Raw genomic sequence first — 21,752 nt, 5'->3', positions numbered from 1 at the left:
ATTAATGTAATAATGTTGCTGTGTGAACCACTTACAATCTCCCTGATTTAATCTCGAGAGAGGTGACAAACCACAGGGAAAACAGTCAAGAGTGAACTCTGACCCTGCAGGTAATGGAGCCAAAACTTGATTGTTTGTCTCATTATAATAAACCGAGCTCCATTCATTTTGCTATTTCACAGTGCCCTCTCAATGTAAAAATTGTCTTCTAGATATCAGTTCAATGAGTTTTCAAACAGTCTGCAACACCCACAGACACAGCTCTGTAGATGATGAGATGTGTCTGGAGCGGAGAATGCCCAGCTTGACTTTCCACATGATCTGGTTTTGGTTTCCTGCCAAACCAGTGTTATGTGGAAATAAAACAGAAACACAGGGCAGCCATGTTTAAGTCTGAATGCTGATTTCTGTTAAAGAATCAGAAGTTTACAGCACTGAGGCCAAATAGCCCATTGTATCTGTGCTGGACAGTTGCTGGAGCAATCCAAAATTAATCCCACTGCCCCGTGCACTGTTCATAGCCCAGTATCGTCCTGTGCTTCAAGTATTATACAGCCAAATTTATTACTGAATTCTAATGCACAGCTTACCATGGAATGCATTTGAACTCTTGACCCCTTGAGGTGCTAGTCCAGTAACACAGCCACCACACCACATACCCCTTAACAAATAGGTACGCTCGTCTAGAGATTGAGGGATTGGACGACCAGCCCAGCTGTTTAGAGTTCAAACTTCATCAGGGCAAGTTGTGAAATTGGATTCAATAAATGGTAATTTCGGGGCTGACACCAGATAAAATGATCACGAAAGTTGTTGGATTGTTGTGAAAGCCAACTGGTTCACTGACGTCCTACATGGAATGGAGCCATCAACTCCAGTCTGGCTGACGTGTGATTCCAGCCCTACACGATACATGGTTGGCTCACAGCAACTAGGGATAGGCAATAAATCCTGTCCGTCAGTATCACGCATGTTGCAAGAACAAATATATATTTATTATACATGGAACACATGAAGCTCTGAGCATTCATTTGCTGCCAGGAATTTCAACAGGATATGCTAACACAGAACCTACTCACACTACCCTTCCTTCCCAGAAGTCCCAGCTCATGTTCCGGAACTCCATCTGACATGCACGCATCCCAGCACCCCCATCAGGTGCCGAGATCCCAGCAACTCCATCAGGTGCCGAGATCCCAGCACCCCCATCAGGTGCCGAGATCCCAGCAACTCCATCAGGTGCCGAGATCCCAGCAACTCCATCAGGTGCCGAGATCCCAGCAACTCCATCAGGTGCCGAGATCCCAGCACCCCCATCAGGTGCCGACATCCCAGCAACTCCATCAGGTGCCGAGATCCCAGCAACTCCATCAGGTGCCGAGATCCCAGCACCCCCATCAGGTGCCGACATCCCAGCAACTCCATCAGGTGCCGACATCCCAGCAACTCCATCAGGTGCCGAGATCCCAGCAACTCCATCAGGTGCCGACATCCCAGCAACTCCATCAGGTGCCGAGATCCCAGCACCCCCATCAGGTGCCGACATCCCAGCAACTCCATCAGGTGCCGACATCCCAGCACCCCCATCCCAGGCACCTCATGGGGGTGCTGGGATGTGGGCACCTGCCAGGCAATGACCATCTCCAACAAGAGTCTAACCACCTCCACTTGACATTCAACAGCATTACAATCGCTGAATCCCCCACCATCGACATCCTGGGAGTCACCATTGACCAGAAACTTAACTGGACCAGCCACATAAATACTGTGGCTACAAGAGCAGGTCAGAGGCTGGATATTCTACGGCGAGTGACTCACCTCCTGACACCCCAAAGCCTTTTCACCATCTGCAAGGCACAAGTCAGGAGTGTGATGGAATACTCTCCACTTGCCTGGATGAGTGCAGCTCCAACAACACTCAAGAAGCTCGACACCATCCAGGACAAAGCAGCCCGCTTGATTGGCACCCCATCCACCACTCAACATTCACTCCCTTCACCACCGGCACACCGTGGCTGCAGTGTGTACCATCCACAGGATGCACTGCAGCAACTCGCCAAGGCTTCTTCGACAGCACCTCCCAAACCCGCGACCTCTACCACCTAGGACAAGGGCCATTCAGCCCTTCGAGCCTATTCCGCCATTCAATATGATCATGGTTGATCCTCTATCTCAATACCATATTCCCGCTCTCTCCCCATACTTCTTGATGCCTTTGTGTCTAGAAATCTATCTATCTCCTCCTTAAATATATTCAGTGTCTTGGCCTCTACAACCTTCTGTGGTAGAGAATTCCACAGGTTCACCACCCTCTGAGTGAAGAAATTTCTCCTCATCTCAGTCCTAAATGTCCTACCCTGTATCCTGAGACTTGGAAATATTACATTTAGTTCCCTCATCCAAATCATTGATATATATTGTGAATAGCTGGGGCTCAAGCACTGATCCCTGCGGTACCCCACTAGTCACTGCCTGCCACCCTGAAAAAGACCCATTTATTCCTACTCTCTGTTTCCTGTGTTAACCAATTTTCAATCCATGCCAGTATATTACCCCCAATCCCATGTGCTTTAATTTTGCACACTAACCTCTTATGTGGGACTTTATCAAAGGCGTTCTGAAAATCCAAATAAACCACATCCACTGGTTCTCCCTCATCTATTCTACCAGTTACATCCTCAAAAAACTCCAGTAGGTTTATCAAACATGATTTCCCTTTCATAAATCCACGTTGACTTTGTCTAATCCCGTTGATATTTTCTAAGTGTCCTGTTATCACATCTTTTATAATAGACACTAGCATTTTCCCCACTACTGATGTTAGGCTAACCGGTCTGTCGTTCCCTGTTTTCTCTCTCCCTCCTTATTTAAATAGTGGGGTTACATTTGCTTCCCTCCAATCTGCAGGAACTGTTCCATAATCTATAGAATTTTGGAAGATGACAACTAATGCATCCACTATTTCCATGGCTACCTCTTTTAATACTCTGGGATGCAGATTATCAGGCCCTGGGGATTTATCGGCTTTCAGTCCCATTAATTTCTCCAGCACTATTTTTATTTTACTAATACTGATTTCCTTTAATTCCTCCTTCTCACTAGTCCCTTGGTTACCTAGCATTTCTGGGAAGTTATTTGTGTCCTAGGAACATGGGAACAGGAGAAGGCCATTCAGCCCCTCGTGCCTGCTCCGCCATTTGATAAGGTCATGGCTGATCTGTGATCTAACTCCATATACCTGCCTTTGGCCCACATCCCTTAATACCTTTGGTTGCCAAAAAGCTATCTATCTCAGATTTAAATTTAGCAGTTGAGCTAGTATCAATTGCCGTTTACGGAAGAGAGTTCCAAACTTCTACAACCCTTTGTGTGTAGAAATGTTTTCTAATCTCACTCCTGAAAGGTCTGGCTCTAATTTTCCCTTCTGTAAAGACAGAACCAAAGTATTTGTTTAATTGCTCTGCCATTTCCTTGTTCCCCATTATAAATTCTCCCGTTTCTGACTGTAAGGGACCTACATTTGTCTTCACTAATCTTTTTCTTTTTACATACTTGTAGAAGCTTTTACAGTCCACTTTTATGTTCCTTGCAAGTTTACTCTCAAACTCTATTTTTCCCCTCTTAATCAATCTCTTGGTCCTTTTTTGCTGAATTCAACAAATAAAAAGGTGCAGAGATCCCCGCACCCCCGTCCGGTGCCCACATCCCCGCACCCCCGTCCGGTGCCCACATCCCCGCACCCCCGTCCGGTGCCCACATCCCCGCACCCCCGTCCGGTGCCCACATCCCCGCACCCCCGTCCGGTGCCCACATCCCCGCACCCCCGTCCGGTGCCCACATCCCCGCACCCCCGTCCGGTGCCCACATCCCCGCACCCCCGTCCGGTGCCCACATCCCCGCACCCCCGTCCGGTGCCCACACTGCAGGAATCCCAGACGCACCCACATGCTCCAGTGTATCTATCAGACATAAGCACTTGCCCGAGCAACTCCATCAGCCATCTGCAAGTGGCACTACAACATGAGGTATGTCACAAGCCCAGTGACTCCAGACATGGGAATGAGTTGCTGCTACCCCATCCTGTCCTTAGTGTCAGCAGTATACAACACACACCATTTCCAAAAGTTTCTTTTAATTAAGTCTCAAATCACAAAACTTAAATAAATCTTTTCAAACATAAAAACATTAAACTGAAAATTTCTCTTTTATAAATCTTTTAACATAAATATTAAAATCTTTCAAGCATAATAACTTTATAAACTAAAATTTAAATTATACTTTATTTCCTGATATTGCATCACTACGTCTCAGTTGGCAGGTTTAGAGGGTTCGGGTGTTAGGAGTGTGTGAGAAACCCTCAGTCCAGATGGTGAGAGGGTTCAGATGTGAGGATCTGTGCGATACACAGTCTGGAGATAATCTAGTTTTAGAGGATTCAGATGTGAGGAGGTGTGAGTGAAACACTTAGTCCAGAGATAATCTAGTTTCTCTGACATCAAATACAAAAGTCATCACTTCCTCCTCATTCTATTCCTCTTCAAACACAATAAAGGTAAATGTGTTCAACAGTTTGTAACAAAATTAAAAGATGGATCCCTCAGAAATGCTCACTGAACCATCGAAGGTTTCTCAATGCCCAAAGTCAGCAAGCTTCAGCCGATCATCGCTCACCCTCACCTAACGCACAGGCGAGTGTTGGGAGAATCTCCACTCAGCCCACGAAGGTAACACGAGAACAAACTTTATTACAAAACCTTTGCAGCAATATTACCTTCGGGTAGTAGCTCAGATGTGTGTGTTGGGGGGGGGGGGGGGGAGGGAGGAGGAGGGGGAGGGGGGCTACGGTGAGGAGGCAGCGATATGTCGTTCTGGCAACTTCAAACGCCAGTCTTTCTTCCCAAAGTGCATGCTTTAGTGGACGTGGGGAGGGACAGCTTCAAGCAGCTGTGATTGCTCACAGGTGCAACGCTTCATTCCTTGAGAGCTGACATTAGTCAGGATGTCCACGATTGCATGCTCTTGAGCATCAATTCGAAAGCTTCTCTGAAAGGGGCCTGTGCGCTTTTCAGCGAGTCTTCAATCCTGCTGTAGAGGCTGAAGGATTTCAGGTCCAACCAGATGAAGCCAAAACATTGCTCGTCAAATAGGATGAAAAGCCCAGGGGTTCTCTCAGGGCTGGTGAAGCCGTGCCCAGCGATCAGGCCAGTGCCGTAAAAACTAGGAACAAGGCAGAAACACAACAAGCATTCAGAATCGCTAAAAACAGTGGAAAAAATACTGCACTGAAAAATCCTTCACCTAAAAGTTACATGCATTCATTACAATTACAAACTGGTAAAACAGGGCCAATCTGAAATAACTGATATTTAAAACAAACTATTCCAGAACCCTTCAGACCTCTCATGCGTTCTGAAAGTTATAATTTTTATCAATACCTGGCAGTAACCGGCTGGTGAGAGGAGCACGAGTGTGGCTGGGTAAAAATTGCCATTCGATCTTTGTGACTGGTTTGCAAAGGCCAGACTTGCATTTTTAGAGCACCAAATCAGATCTCTCACATATGTCTCAAAACTCTGAACAACAATTTGCACTTCTTATAGAGCCTTTAATGTAGAAAAAGTCCCATGGTGCTTTAGAGAGAAGGAAAAATATAAATAAAAGTAATGAAGGACTAGACCCTGAGCTCTGATGTGAGTTCCGACAAGGTGACCAAAAGCTCGATCAAAAAGATGGACTAGAGAAGGTTTTTTTTTTAACGGTGCTGAGAAGTGAATGCCCTGCCACCGATGGGGGACTGGATTTGTGGACAAGAACAGGCAGCAGAATGAATGGTCTCTATCCATCAGCTCTTCACACTTGTGTTACAAATGAAGGTGGAGGGGGCAGGGAGATGGGTTTTAAGAAGATGGTTGGTAGAGAAAAGGAGTCTGGGGTTATCTTTACCCTTAGGACATCTTAGAGTAGTGGGTGGTTCTGGCAGTGGACAGTGAGGTGCGGCAGAGCTCCATGTGCTCCAGACCTGAGGGTGGGTGGCTAGGCCAGTTGTGCACCAGGTACGTTCAACTTTGCATCAGAAAAGATGGGGGCCACATCAGGAGAACGACTGGATAGGAAAGAGAAGGTTTTGCTGGGGATAAGGGCATTGACGGTGGAGGTGAGGGAGTGGTTGAACAAATCGATGACTGGAGAGGTAGTGTGGTGAATGGAGGGCCACGGGCTGACCTGTTGGGAGTTTGGAACAGCAGCTTTAAGCAACTTGGGATGGAGTTGTTTTCAGGGTGGATGTAGAAAGAAGTGGGGTTGAAAGAGAAAAGTGGGATGTGGGTGCTGAGGGATCCAAAGGGAGTGGCTGCAGATGGCCTTGTCGATGAACAAGGTTAAGGTTGAGGGGATGGCAACGATATGGGTGAGAGAGTTTATACAGAGGGAACGGTTTAGGGAGGAGAGGAGGGCAGTGAATTCAGAGAGGGGACAAGAGGAGCTGAGGTGGAGACTGAAATTGCTGAAGATGAGGAGTTGCTCAGTGTAGAGGCAGAGAGAGGAAAGAAGATCTCTCAAAGAGGAACATGGGGTGGGGGTGGGAGGTGTGCTAGACCGTGAGGATTTTAAAGGATGAGTGAGAGGGGTGGAACAAGCCGAGATGATCAAAAGTGATTGTGATAACAGCTACACTGGCACCACGGGCAGTTTGAGCAAGACAGGTGGTGGAAAGTATGGCCAGGTGAGGGGGTAGAGGTGAAAGGTGGTATGGCCAAGTGAGGGGGTAGAGATGAAGGGTGGCATAGCCAGGTGAGGGGGAAGGGGCTGAGATAAACATAAAAAAAATAGGAGCAGGAATAGGCCATTCGGCCCTTCGAGCCTGCTCCGCAAAGAGAAAGGTCCGAGAGGAGCCAAAAACATAGAGATTCACAAAATTGGCTCAGGTCCAGACAGCAGCCAAGGATAGAAAGCAGATTCGGGTTACCCGGGCACGGCAGAGATTGGGCAAGGCATGTCACTGGTGTAAACAGAGGGCAGGGAGGAGACAATCGAGACAATCCAAAGCTGAAGTCCGAGAGCCAGGACACTATGGGGAGGAAGTCCAGTTGTGGAGCGTGTGGAGTCAGCTGAGAGCAGTGGGTCCAGGAATAAACATAGGAACAGGAGGAGGCCATTCAGCCCCTCAAGCCTGTTCCACCATTCAATTAGATCATGGCTGATCTGTATCTTAACTCCATTTACCAGTCTTGATTACGTTACCCTTGCGTAACAAAAATCCATCAATCTCAGTTTTGAAATTTCCAATTGACCCCGCAGCCGCAACAGCTTTTTGGGGGAGAGAGTTCCAGATTCCCACTCCCCTTTGTGTGAAGAAGTGCTTCCTGACATCACCCCTGAACGGCCCAGCTCTAATTTTAAGGTTCTCCCCCCTTGTTCTGAACTTCCCCCACCAGAGGAAAGAGTTTCTCTCTATCTACCCTATCAAATCCTTTAATCATCTTAAACACCTCGATTGGATCACCCCTTAATCTTCAATATTCGAGGGAATACAAGCCTAGTCTATGCAACCTGTCCTCATAATTTAAGCCTTTTAGCCCCAGGAGCCATTACTGTAGTTATGTAGGTAATTGGAGCAGTCAATTTACACGCAGTAAGATCCTGCAAACCAGAATGAGGTGAGCAATGAATGAATCTATTTTTGTTGATACTGGATGAGGGATGAACATTGGCCGGGGCACCAGAACTCCCTGCTGTGCTTTGAATAGTGCCGTGGGATATTTAATACCCACCTGAACCAGCGGAACATACAGGACCTCGGTTTAACATCTCAGATAATGCACCACTCCCTCAGTACTACGCTGGAGTGTAGATTATGTGGTTGAATACTTTAGCGAACCCAAACCCACAGCCTTCTGACTGAGAGGTTAGAGTCCTGCCAACTGAGCCCAGCCAAGATCAACAATCCACTCATGGGAGTCACGGCCATGAACATACATTCGAGCTTCAGTGTCAGTATTGGTGCTCCACTGACCTGCCTACATTTACCTTTGACCCTTGGAGGGCCAGTAACTCCCTGTTATTTAGTCAGGCACACTGGGCAATTCCTTACCAGGCCCGGCACATCCTTGGATACACTTCATTTCGAGCCATCACTCCCACAGGTAGCACAAAGGGCTGCCCAGCCACAGGTGGTGCTGACGGTCCCTCTGCAGTCCCTCCTTCTGCTCCCGCTGTCTCAATCTTCATATTCATCCCTGCAGCTTTTGCCCCATGGCAGTTTGGTTCTTGCACACCATTACATGTGAACTGTGAGCTGTCCACATTGTGCTGAGTGTTCTCCTGCCAGTGCTCCTGGTTCTGTTGGTCACGTTGCACCCGTTGGTGAATTTCCAGCACGATTCGAGAGAGTTTATCAAAGTTTCTCAGGTGCTCAATATCAGGCAGCTGGACAGAGCACGTCACATCAATGTGCAAAGTCAGCTGTCCTGCAGGCACATTCGGGTCTCCCTGTACACGATGTTAAAAAAGATTAATGGTTAGTTTAAATCCTTTTTCCAGTGGTGTCCAATACACAGGTCACTGCTTGATTCGGATAGAATACTAGATTACATCTGCCTCTCGATCCCTTCAATTTCAACATCAGTGAAATTCAGCAGTGTGTAGTAACATGCACCGTAAAAACCACACTACCCAATATCATGTTATGTCGGCAAACAATGCAACCAATTTGTGCACAGCAAGATGTCACGGGCAGCAAACGATTGACCAGATGAGCTGTTTTTCATGATGCTAGTTGAGGGATGAACATTGCCAGGGCACGAGAAGAACTCCCTGCTCTTCTCTGAATAGTGCTGTGGGATCTTTTATGGCCTCTTCAAAAGGCATGGGTTAATATCACATCTGAAAGACGGCACCTCCAACAACACAGCACTTGGTGCCGGCCTAGATCATGTGTTCAAGTCTACAGTGGGACTTGAACCCAAAACCATCGGGCTCAGAGGCTGCCATCAACTGAGCCAAGCTGGCACTCAATGGGCATCACACTCTTAGGCAATTTACAAATAATTCTCAGCAACAACAGGAAGATTTTGTCAGGATGACTTATAAACCTAGGAAATCAAATCTAACCAATTCCACTTGACCCCCCAGTAAGATAGAGCCCTCCACACCGAGACTCATGCTCTCCAGCAAACACTCACTTAAAGGCTCTGAGTCTCCTTCTGGGCTACGGTTTCCACAATTAATCAGAGCGTTTTCTCAGTCATTACCATTTCCACAGATCTGAGCCGTGTCTCTCAGGAATGAAGCTTACGGTCACTTACGGTGATCTTTGTTACTTTGATGTGGGTTCCATGGAAGCTCAGCATAACAATCTCCAGCCCGTGGCTCCCGTACGTTCCTTTAAAGAGGCCGGGTGGTATGAGATCCTCTGGACTGCATGGCGGCAAATAGATCCTACGGTACGTCAGGCAGTTACTGAAATACAAATACAAAGGGCACAAGATCACCCCCACTCCTGCCCAGAGAGGCCAGACACATTTCCCAATTCCTGATTGCCCTGGACAGGGGGCACGGGCCGCTCGCCCCGGGACATGGGCCACACGCCGTACGCCCCTGGACACCGGCCGTGCACCACGGACCATGCGTACCCATCTCACCCGGTGTGGGTGCCCTGACCATATGCCAAATTGTCCCTTAAATATTACAGGCCTCACAGATACAAGTACAGGGGAAGAATCTATGAAACTCATTCTGTTTGAAGCCAGAAGGACCCAGGCACCACAAGTCTCTGATATCAGCCACTCCCAACCACCCCGAGTGCATTAAGATTACTACAAGGGATCTCCCCATCACCTCATTAAACACAGGGGAACAACAGGACTCCCAGGCCCCGCACCCCCTCCGCCGGCCTCCCAGGCCCCGCACCCCCTCCCAGGTGCTGACCCTAAGTACAAGCAGTGCAGATTCTTGATCTGGAAGTTGGGTAATGCCAAAGCGAGTTAGCCCCAGTGACAGACACTCACTCGTACTGACTGGTGTAGATAAATTTCATGAGGATCAGCTCCTGCATGTGTTCGTGGAAAATGTCCTCCAAAGTCCGGCCCCACTCTTCCGCGAGCCATGTCCGGAATTCCTGTCGGAGCAAACACAGTTTAGCCGAAGAAATCCAGTGTAGCAGAGGAGCTCATGATTCTAACCATGCACTGAGGGCATGTAGCAGCACCCGGTCCCAGTTCCTATCCAGGGCCAGGTGGCCAGTGCCCACTGAACGGAAGGAGCTGCTCTGGGACACTGGCAGCCCCTCCCTGTAACTGGCATCACCGGGAAGGTCGGAAGAGCCAAACAACTGTTCACAGTGAAGCACAAAACAAAAACCTACAAAAACTGGAAACCTGAAATAAAAATAGCAAATATTGGAAATACAAAGCAAGCCTATCGACAGGTTAACATGTTGGGAGCAGTGAGTAGGACAGGGAACTCAGGGGATGCGGGGGGGGTTCAGAACAGAAAGCTTCGTTGTTAGACTCTCCTCCCCCTCAACCACCCAGAAAAACATTTACACTTTTGTGGCTTTACACAGTGGGTGGAAACCTGCTAGATCAACACCAGCTGGTCCCGAAGAGAGGGGAGGGAAGGAAGGACTATTGAAGGAGGGTTTAATCTGGAGTCATATAACCTGAGATGAAAATCACAATCACTCAGAGGACACGCTCCCCCACCCTCAGGAGATCAGCCCCCACAACACACTCCCCACCCCCCCTCCCCAGGACATCAGGCCCCACAACACACTCCCCCTCCCCTCGGGAGATCAGCCCCCACAACACACTCCCCACCCACCCCCCCTCCCCAGGATATCAGGCCCCACAACACACTCCCCCTCCCCTCGGGAGGTCAGGCCCCACAACACACTCCCCCTCCCCTCGGGAGGTCAGGCCCCACAACACACTCCCCCTCCCCTCGGGAGGTCAGGCCCCACAACACACTCCCCCTCCCCTCGGGAGGTCACTGATTGGACCCCGAGCCGCGACACTTACTTCCTGCCTCCCTCCAGCCATTCGGTGGAAGTCAGTCTGATTGCACTTGGTTGAAAACTCGTCCTTCTTCACAATCTGCAGAGAAAAAAACTCTTTCAATTAGATGCAGGATTCTGCAGCTAAGAAGAACATAAAATGTGTTCACAAGTTATTTAACTTGAGGCAGTAAATGGCACAGTGTGTCGGTTTGCAAGGAGCCTGTCGTGCTCTGCTGATGATCTGAGGATAACTTTGATCGGTGGTCTCATTCAAACCTGGCACCTCATTAATGTTGCTTCATTTCTGCAAAATTGCAAATAACAGCCCGAATATAAACTAAAAAAGAACCAGTGCCTCAGGATGTGAGTCACCTCGTATTTACATGTACCAGCCAATCAGTGGCTCAGGATCAGAGAGAGCCAGTGATAGCACGTACCAGCCAATCAGTGCCTCAGGATCTGAGAGAGCCAGTGATAGCATGGACCAGCCAATCAGTGGCTCAGGATCAGAGAGAGCCAGTGATAGCATGGACCAGCCAATCAGTGGCTCAGGATCAGAGAGAGCCAGTGATAGCACGTGCCAGCCAATCAGTGCCTCAGGGGCTGTAAACCATCGCTGTTCTCAGGCTGGATTCCTGTTTGGGATGTGATTGATTGGGTAACACAGGAACTGGGATCCAGCCAGTTGCAATATTTTGATCAGTTCTCACCGATGTTCACACATTCATAGCCGCTGGATCCAACGAGTTAGAGGAACCCGGTCTCCCTGCTTCAGGGTCACTGGCCGGTTGTAGCATCCCTGCCACCAATCTGGAGAGGTGAATTAGCTCAGTCCAGACCCGGGAGAGAATTTTGCACCTTCCTGCTCGCTGCAACAAGTGATGCAGTTTCACACTGAGCCAGACAAATCTTTTATCTTCACACAGCTTCCCAGCCTGCTCAGCCAATAGGCCACATTCTGAGCTCACAGCACAGGATTGATAGACACAAGCAGCAAAAATACATCCAGGTTACAACACATAAACAGGCCATTCGGCCCAACCAGTCCGTGTCGGCGTTTACCCTCCACACGACCAGATAGGCCCAGTCACATTTACCACCCCCCTCCCTGTTCCCATATTCCTTTATCACCTTTTCCTTCATCCACCTCTCCAAATCTAATCCTCAATGTTGACAGTTTCTGCCTCAACCACTAACTCTGGAAGTGAATTCCACAGACTCCCAACTCTGTGAAGAAGTTTCTCTTCCCCTCTGTTCTAAATCTCTTACATTTAATCGTGTATCGATGGCCCCTCATTCGAGACCCTCAACTACTGGGAACAGTCTGATTCTATCTATCCCGTCCCATCCTTTTATTATTTTAAACACTTCTATCATATCGTCCCTGTAATCTGTGTTATTCTAACAAAGAAAGACCCCATTTTCCGAGTCTTTTTTCATATTTGTATCCGCTCTAAAGCCTCAATTTTCTAGAATCATAGAAAGGTTACAGCATGGAAGGAGGCCATTTGGCCCATCGCATCCGCACCGGCTCTCTGCAAGAGCAATCCAGCAAGTCCCACTCCCCGCCCTTTCCCCATAGCCCTGCACATTTTACGTTTCAATTATTTATCCAGTTCCCTTTTGAAGGCCATGATTGAATCTGCCTCCACCACCCCCTCGGGCAGTGCAATCCAGATTCTAACCACTTGAGGATAAACCTTTTAAGACAGCATGTCACCTTTGGTTGTTTTGCCAATCACCTTAAATCTATGTCCTCTGGTTCTTGACCCTTCCACCAATGGGAACAGTTTCTCTCTATCTACTCTGTCCAGACCCTTCATGATTTTGAACACCTCGATCAAATCTCCTCGCAACCGTCTTTGTTCCAAGGAGAACAATCCCAGCTTCTCCAATCTATCCACATAACTAAAGGCCCTTATTCTGGGATCATTCTAGTAAATCTTTTCTGCACCCTCTCTAAGGCCTTCACATCTTTTCTAAAGTGCGGTGCCCAGAACTGGACACAATACTCCAGTTGTGGCCGAACCAGTGTTTTATAAAGGTTCATCATGACTTCCATACTTTTGTACTCTATGCCTCTATTTATAAAGCCCAGGGCCCCGTATGCTTTTTTAACCTCCCCTGCCACCTTCAACGATTTATGCACATATACCCCCAGATCCCTCTGTTACTCTACCCCTTTTAGAATTGTGCCCCCTATATTGCCTCTCCTCATTTTTCCTACCGAAATGCATCACCTCGCATTTTTCCACATAAAACTTCATCCGTCAAGTGTCCGCCTATGCCACCAGAGTGTCTATATCCTCTTGAAGTCTATCACTATCCTCCTCACTGTTTCCTACACTTCCAAGCTTTGGGTCATCTGCAAATTTTGAAATTGTGCCCTGTACACCCAAGTCCAAGTCATTAAAGAAAAGCAGTGGTCCCAGCACCGCCCGAGGACCACCACTGTACACCTCCCTCCAGTCCGAAAAACAACCATTCACCACTACTGTTTCCTGTCATTTAGACATATCTGTATCCGTGTTGCTACTGACCCCTTTAATCCATTGGCCGCAATCTTAATAGCAAGCTACCATGTGGCACTTTATCAAACGCTTTTTGAAAATCCATACACATCACATCAACCGCATTGCCCTCATCAACCCACTCTGATACCTCATCAAAAACTCCATCAAGTTGGTTAAACATGATTTGCTGTTAACAAATCCACACTCGTCCAAATGACTGTTAATTCTGTCCTGGATTATCGTTTCCAAAAGTTTCCCCAGCACTGAAGTTAAACTGACTGGCCTATAGTTGCTGGGTTTATCCTTACACCCTTTTTTGAACAAGGGTATAACATTTGCAATTCTCCAGTCCTCTGGCACCACTCCCCTATCTAACGACGTTTGGAAGATTATGGCCAGTACCTCCGCAATTTCCACCCCTACTTCCCTCAGCAACCTAGGATGCATCCCATCCGGACCAGGTGACTTATCTACTTTAAGTACAGCCAGACTTTCTAGTACCTCCTCTTTATCAATTTTTAGCCCATCCAGTATCTTAACTATATCTTCCTTTACCAAGACTCTGGCAGCATCTTCTTCCTTGGTAAAGACAGATGCAAAGTACTCATTTAGTACCTCAGCCATGCCCCCTACCTCCATGAGCAGATCTCCTTTATGGTCCCTAATCGGCCCCACCCCTCCTCTTACTACCCGTTTACATGTCTGTAGAAGACTTTTGGATTCCCTTTTATGTTGGTCGCCAGTCTATTCTCATACTCTCTCTTTGCCCCTCTTATTTCCTTTTTCACTTCCACTCTGAACTTTCTATATTCAGCCTGGTTATCAACCTGACATCTGTCACACACCCCCTTCTTCCGTTTCATCTTATTCTCTATCTCCTTTATCATCCAGGGAGCTCTGGCTTTAGTTGCCCTACCTTTCTCCCTCCTTTCTTTAAAGGCCGTCATTGTTCAATTTCAGTTTTGCTTGCCAATCTTTGATTCCAATTTTCCCGGGCCAGATCTGTTCTCATCCCACTGAAATTGGCCCTCCTCCAATTGAGTATTTTTACTTTAGAGTGGTCCATGTCCTTTTCCAAAACTATTCTAAACCTTATGATACTATGATCGCTGCTCCCTAAATGCTCCCCCCACTGACACTTGCTCCACTTGGCCCGTCTCATTCCCTAGAACCAAGTCCAGCAATGCCTCCTTCCTCATTGGGCCGGAAACGTACTGGTCGAGAATGTTGTCCTGAACTCATTTCAAAAATTCCTCTCCTTCTTTGCCCCTTATATTATTGTTATCCCAGTCTATATTAGGGTAGATGAAGTCACCAGTTATCACTATTCTATGGCTTTTGCACCTCTCTGTAATTTCCTTGCAAATTTGCTCCTTTATATCCTTCCCACTAGTTGGTGGCCTATAGAATACACCCAGTAGTGTAATGGCACCTCTATTGTTCCTTAACTCTAACCAAATAGATTCTGTCCTTGACCTCTCCAGCACTGCAATATTTGCTTTACTCAATATTGCCACCCTCCTCCTTTCTTTCCTTCCCTATCATTCCTGAACACTTTGTATCCAGGAATATTTAGTACCCAATCCTGCCCTTTTTTGAGCCAGGTCTCCGTTATCACCACAGCATCATATTCCCATGTGGCTATTTGCGCCTGCAGCTCACCAACCTTGTTTACCACACTTCGTGCATTTACACACATGCACCACAAACCCGTCTTAGACTTTCTTGTACTCTCTCGGTCTGACCCCACCTAATACTGTACTATTTTTTTACTCTAGGACTATCCTTCTCTCCTAATCCTTTGTGCTCCTTGTTTCCCCTTTCCAATGCTACATCCTGGTGCCCATCCCTCTGCCAAATTAGTTTAAACCCCCCACCCCACAGTACCAGCGAACCTTCCCGCAAGGTCATTGGTCCCAGCTCTGTCGAGGTGCAACTCATCCGGCTTGTACAGGTCCCACCTTCCCCAGGAATCTAAAGCCCTTCCCCCTGCACCATCTCTCCAGCCACGAATTCATCTGCTCCATCCTCCTAATTCTATACTCATTAGCACGTGGCACCGGGAATAATCTGGTACTACCTTTGAGGTCCTGCTGGTTAATCTCTTTCCTAACTCCTTAAACTCTGCCTGCAGGACCTCATCCCTCTTTCTACCTATGTCATTGGTACCGATATGGACCACGACCTCTGACTGTTCACCCTCCCCCTCCAGAACGTTGTGCAGCCTCTCAGTGATATCCTTGAACCTGGCACCAGAGAGGCAACATACCATCCAGTAATCACGTCTGTGGCCGCAGAAATGCCTGTCTGCTCCCCGAACTATTGAACCCCCTATCACTATTGCTCTCCTGACCTTTCTCCTCCCCCCCGTACAGCTGAGCCACCCATGGTGCTGTGGACTTGGCTCTGGCTGCACTCCGCAGAGGACCCCTCTCCTTCAACCTCAGAACTACTGGTTAGAGAGTGAGATGCCCTCAGGGGACTCCTGCACTACCTGCCTGGTCCTCCTTGTCTATCTGGCAGTCACCCAGTCCCTCTCTGCCTGCACTTTCTTAAGCTGTGGGGAGACCACCTCCTGAAACATGCTGTCCACGTAGTTCTCAACCTCGCGGATGCACTGCAGTGACACCAGCCGCTGCTCAAACTCTGAAATCCGGAGCTTGAGCTCCTCCAGCTGACGACACTTCCTGTACCTGTGGTTGTCCAGGACACGGGAAGCGTCCTAGAGTTTCCACATGGCACAAGATGTGCACTCGATGGGTGTGAGCTGCTCTGTCGTGCCTCAGTTTATTTGACTGTTTACTAAACTTAACAAAAATAAATTAAGCCTTAAAAAAAACTCAACATCCTTCCTATAGTGTGGAGCCCAATAAAATACACTGTCCTCTCACTGAGGTTTTATACAGGTTCATATATAAATACATGGGAATACATACCTCTTTGATTTTATATTCTATACATCTTGTGACCTGGAATTCCATCAGCTTTTGTACAGCTTCATCAACCTTATCAGTCTCTAGCCGTCAGTCACACATCCACACTCCACAGAGCAAATATCTACTCTCAGGATTATCTTCCTTTAGCCCAACTCATTTATCTAAAACTCTCCTTTTATCCAACACAGCATCACTCATCTTGCTCTCAACCACTTCAGGATTCACCTGAAGGTTTTAGTAAAGACCGATGCAAAGTGCTTATTAAAAGCTTCCATCAGTTTTTGATCATGACCTATAAATTGAAAGTCCTCTCCTCTCGGGGCTCCCACCTCACTTTTAACAATTCTCTTTTCACTGATATATTTGTAAAACACTTCACTGTGCAAACCTGGAAAACTCTCCCCCCAAAAAGCTGCTGAGGCTGGGAGTCAATTGAAAATTTCAAAACTGAGATTGACAGATTTTTGTTACGCGAAGGTATTAAGGGTTACGGAACCAAGACGGGTAAATGGAGTTAAGATACGATCTAATTGAATGGCGGAATCTGCTCGAGAGGCTGAATGGCCTCCTCCTGTCCTTCTGATCCCCTCCCCCATTCTGTGGCGAAAGGGAAGAGGAGAGGGGGGGGCGCGAAAGGGAAGAGGAGAGGGGGGGGCGCGAAAGGGAAGAGGAGAGGGGGGGCGCGAAAGGGAAGAGGAGAGGGGGGGGGCGCGAAAGGGAAGAGGAGAGGGGGGGGCGCGAAAGGGAAGAGGAGGGGGGGGGGCGCGAAAGGGAAGAGGAGAGGGGGGGGGCGCGAAAGGGAAGAGGAGAGGGGGGGGGCGCGAAAGGGAAGAGGAGAGGGGGGGGGGCGCGAAAGGGAAGAGGAGAGGGGGGGGCGCGAAAGGGAAGAGGAGAGGGGGGGGCGCGAAAGGGAAGAGGAGAGGGGGGGGCGCGAAAGGGAAGAGGAGAGGGGGGGGCGCGAAAGGGAAGAGGAGAGGGGGGGGCGCGAAAGGGAAGAGGAGAGGGGGGGGCGCGAAAGGGAAGAGGAGAGGGGGGGGCGCGAAAGGGAAGAGGAGAGGGGGGGGCGCGAAAGGGAAGAGGAGAGGGGGGGGCGCGAAAGGGAAGAGGAGAGGGGGGGGCGCGAAAGGGAAGAGGAGGGGGGGGGCGCGAAAGGGAAGAGAAGAGGGGGGGGGGCGCGAAAGGGAAGAGGAGAGGGGGGGGCGCGAAAGGGAAGAGGAGAGGGGGGGGGCGCGAAAGGGAAGAGGAGAGGGGGGGGCGCGAAAGGGAAGAGGAGAGGGGGGGCGCGAAAGGGAAGAGGAGAGGGGGGGGCGCGAAAGGGAAGAGGAGAGGGGGGGGGCGCGAAAGGGAAGAGGAGAGGGGGGGGCGCGAAAGGGAAGAGGAGAGGGGGGGGCGCGAAAGGGAAGAGGAGAGGGGGGGGGGCGCGAAAGGGAAGAGGAGGGGGGGGGCGCGAAAGGGAAGAGGAGAGGGGGGGGGCGCGAAAGGGAAGAGGAGAGGGGGGGGGCGCGAAAGGGAAGAGGATCAAACTGGGTACTTGCCAACCGAGTTTCCTGCTGCGGGAGGGCGAGAATGTATCACTGGGTGAAGCACTGAGGGTAGCAAGGGCACAGAATGTACTCTGGGTGGGGGACTTCAATGTCCATCACCAAGAGTGGCTCGGTAGCACCACTACTGACCGAGCTGGCCGAGTCCTGAAGCACATCGCTGCCGGACTGGGCCTGCGGCAGGTGGTGAGCGAACCAACACGAGGGAAAAACCTACTTGACCTCGTCTTCACCAATCTACCTGTCGCAGATGCATCTGTATTGGTTGGAGTGACCACCGCACAGTCTTTGTGGAGACGAAGTCCCGTCTTCACACTGAGGACACCATCCAACATGTTGTGTGGCACTACCACCGTGCTAAATGGGATAGATTCAGAACAGATCTCGCAGCTCAAAACTGGGGATCCATGAGGCGATGTGGGCCATCAGCAGCAGCAGAATTGTATTCCAACACAATCTGTAACCTCATGGCCCGGCATGTTCCTCACTCTACCATTACCAACAAGCCAGGGAATCAAACCTGGTTCAATAAGGAGTGTAGACGAGCATGCCAGGAGCAGCACCAGGTGTACCTAAAAATGAGATGCCAACCTGGTGAAGCTACAACACAGGATTACATGCGTGCTAAACAGCAGAAGCAACATGCTATGGACAAGAGCTAAGCGATTCCACAACCAACAGATCAGATCAAAGCTCTGCAGTCCTGCCACATCCAGTCATGAATGGTGGTGGATAATTAAACAAGTAATGGGAGGAGGAGGCTCTGTAAACATCCCCATCCTCAATGATGGCAGAATCCAGCACACGAGTGCAAAAGACAAGGCTGAAGCGTTTGCAAGTTTGCAGTACAGCTACAATATTGGCATCTACCCGACAATGTGGAAAATTGCCCAGGTATGTCATGTCCACAAAAAGCAGGACAAATCCAATCCGGCCAATCACCTCCCAATCAGTATACTCTCAATCATCAGCAAAGTGATGGAAGGTGTTGTCGACAGTACCACCAAGCGGCACTTACTCACCAATGCTCAGTTTGGGTTCCGCCAGGACCACTCGGCTCCAGACCTCATTACAGCCTTGGTCCAAACTTGGATAAAAGAGCTGAATTCCAGAGGTGAGGTGAGAGTGACTGCCCTTGACATCAAGGCAGCATTTGACAGAGTGTGGCACCAAGGAGCCCCAGTAAAATTGAAGTCAATAGGAATCAGGGGTAAACTCTCCAGTGGAGTCACAAAGGAAGATGGTAGTGGTTGTTGGAGGCCAATCATCTAAGCTCCAGGACATTGCTGCAGGTGTTCCTCAGGTCAGTGTCCTTGGCCCAACCATCTTCAGCTGCTTCATCAATGACCTTCCCTCCATCATAGGGTCAGAAATGGGGATGTTCGCTGATGATTGCACAGTGTTCAGTTCCATTCACAACCCCTCAGATAATGAAGCTGTCCGTGCCCACATGCAGCAAGACCTGGACAACATCCAGGCTTGGACTCATAAGTGGCAAGTATCATTCGTGCCAGACAAGTGCCAGGCAATGACCATCTCCAACAAGAGACAGTCTAACCATCTCCCCTTGACATTCAATGGCATTACCATCGCCAAATCCCCCACCATCAACATCCTGGGGATCTACAAGGCACAAGTCAGGAGTGTGATGGAATACTCTCCACTTGCCTGGATGAGGGCAGCTCCAATAACACTCAAGAAGCTCGACACCATCCAGGACAAAGCAGCCCGTTTGATTGGCATCCCATCCACCACCCTAAACATTCACTCCCTTCTCCATCAGCGCACCGTGGCTGCAGTGTGTACCGTCCATAGCATGCACTGCAGCAACTCACCAAGGCTTCTTCGACAGCACCTCCCAAACTCCTTCTACCACGTAGAAGGACAAGGGCAGCAGGCACATGGAAACAACACCACCCGCACATTCCCTTCCAAGTCACACACCATCCCGACCTGGAAATATATCACCGTTCCTTCATCGTCGCTGGGTCAAAATCCTGGAATTCCCTTCCTAACAGCACTGTGGGAGAACCTTCACCACACAGACTGCAGCGGTTCAAGAAGGCAGCTCACCACCACCTTCTCAAGGGCAATTAGGGATGGGCAATAAATGCTGGCCTTGCCAGTGATGCCCACATCCCATGAATGAATAAAAAAAAAACTGGGTTACAGGGAGCACATTTTGTGGAGATAGCTGGGATGCTTTCCTGATTCTTTAGCCTCACAACAGCAGGGAAAGGAGGAATGCACCTCTCATGAGAACTTTTACACGTCGCAGCGAGATCACATGGCTAATTAGAGGAAGTACAGTGAAACCTGTAAATTAGGGACACATAAATGACTTGCATCGGGTGTCTTTTATTTTCAGGTGTCCGTACTTTCAAAATGGTGATTGTATGTACAGTAATTTATTTGGGACGGTCAATGAGTGTCCCTTTATACAGGTTTCACCGTAAATGCCTTTAAGGAACAGCTGCTTGTGCATTCTACTCTTTAGATCGACCTTTTCATTTCTATACAGAGGTTGAATGAATGAAGAGCAGTTAGAAATCCCACCAGGCTTTCCCCTCCTACCTGTATATCTCCCTTGTGAGACCCTTTGTGACCATACATACATTCCACTTCAGCCTTGCTCTTTTCCCACAGATGAATCCGGAATAAAGGTTTACAGCGCATGGCGTCATTGACTTGTGGGTCGTGAGGGGGCAGGTACATCCAGCCAATGATAAACAATCCATCCACCTGTGAGTCAACAACACAAACACCAGTGAGCGCCCATCACCTGTCCAACATGGAAAACAACATAAGCACAAAAATCCTTTCGTGCACCTTCACTGAAGATGCACAGTTCAGTCCAGCCACAGATCTCTCAATCCATACAAAGGGCTAAAGCGACAGAATGTATTAGAAAGTAACTCGGTGCTGACCCGTCTCATTCACCCAACTGGCTGAATTTTCCTGGTATACGTATGAAGGAAGTGTGTTACTCTGCCAACAGGCTACTGCCAAACTTCCATTAGCTCCTGGGGGACCCCCCCTGCCCCGACATTAGCAATGGTGACAGAGAGCTACTTTTCCCTCCCCTCTCTAATAACACTAATATCTATTCACTACCCAATGAGGAGAGATAACCACTCAGGGGACTCGCTAATGCAATACTTTTAGGTCAGCTGCACACGTGAAGAGGCATGGCCTCAGTAATCGTGTCCTGTCCCACAATGGTCATTTTAGAGACATAAGAGTATAAAAGCAAGAAAGTTATGAAGATCCTTTATAAAACACTGGTTCGACCACAACTGGAGTATTGTGTCCAGTTCTGGGCACCGCACTTTCAGAAGGATCTGAAAGCCTTAGAGAGGGTGCAGAGGAGATTTACTAGAATGATTCCATGGATGAGGGACTTCAGTTACATGGATAGGCTGGAGAAGCTGGGGTTGTTCTCCTCAGAGCAGAGAAGGATGAGAGGAGATTTTATGGACGTGTTCAAAATCATGAAGGGTTTAGATAAGGTAAATAAAGAGAAACTGTTCTCATTGGCGGAAGAGTCGAGAACCAGAAGACACAGATTTAAGGTGATTGGCAAAAGAATCAAAGGCGACATGACAAAAAACTTTTTTACTCAGCTAGTGGTTATGATTTGGAATGCACTGCCTGAAAGGGTGGTAGAAGCAGATTCATTCGTGGCTTTCAAAACTGAATTGGATAAATATTTGAAGGGAAAAAATTTGCAGGGCTACGGGGAAAGAGTGGGGGAATGGGACTAACTGGA

At 48.7% G+C, this 21,752-nt stretch overlaps 1 protein-coding gene across 3 annotated transcripts in view; it reads right to left on the bottom strand.

Moving 5' to 3' along the window:
- Positions 1–4,115: 4,115 nt before the first annotated feature.
- Positions 4,116–21,752, bottom strand: part of fbxo31 (F-box protein 31) — a 54,167-nt gene continuing 36,530 nt past the window's right edge. For all 3 annotated transcript variants that reach the window (XM_067998233.1, XM_067998234.1, XM_067998235.1), the window contains 6 exons: positions 20,558–20,725; positions 11,016–11,090; positions 10,005–10,114; positions 9,303–9,456; positions 8,090–8,487; positions 4,116–5,217 (listed from right to left, as the gene is read on the bottom strand). In XM_067998233.1, the coding sequence (XP_067854334.1) occupies positions 4,995–5,217; positions 8,090–8,487; positions 9,303–9,456; positions 10,005–10,114; positions 11,016–11,090; positions 20,558–20,725 (1,128 nt within the window). In that variant the 3' untranslated portion in view covers positions 4,116–4,994. The remainder of the gene's footprint in view (positions 5,218–8,089; positions 8,488–9,302; positions 9,457–10,004; positions 10,115–11,015; positions 11,091–20,557; positions 20,726–21,752) is intronic.

This window comes from Heptranchias perlo, chromosome 16 (assembly GCF_035084215.1).
Source record: "Heptranchias perlo isolate sHepPer1 chromosome 16, sHepPer1.hap1, whole genome shotgun sequence".
Classification (NCBI taxonomy): domain Eukaryota; kingdom Metazoa; phylum Chordata; class Chondrichthyes; order Hexanchiformes; family Hexanchidae; genus Heptranchias; species Heptranchias perlo.
The sequence above is the reverse complement of the archived record's forward strand: the minus strand, read 5'-3'. Positions and strand labels throughout refer to the sequence as shown.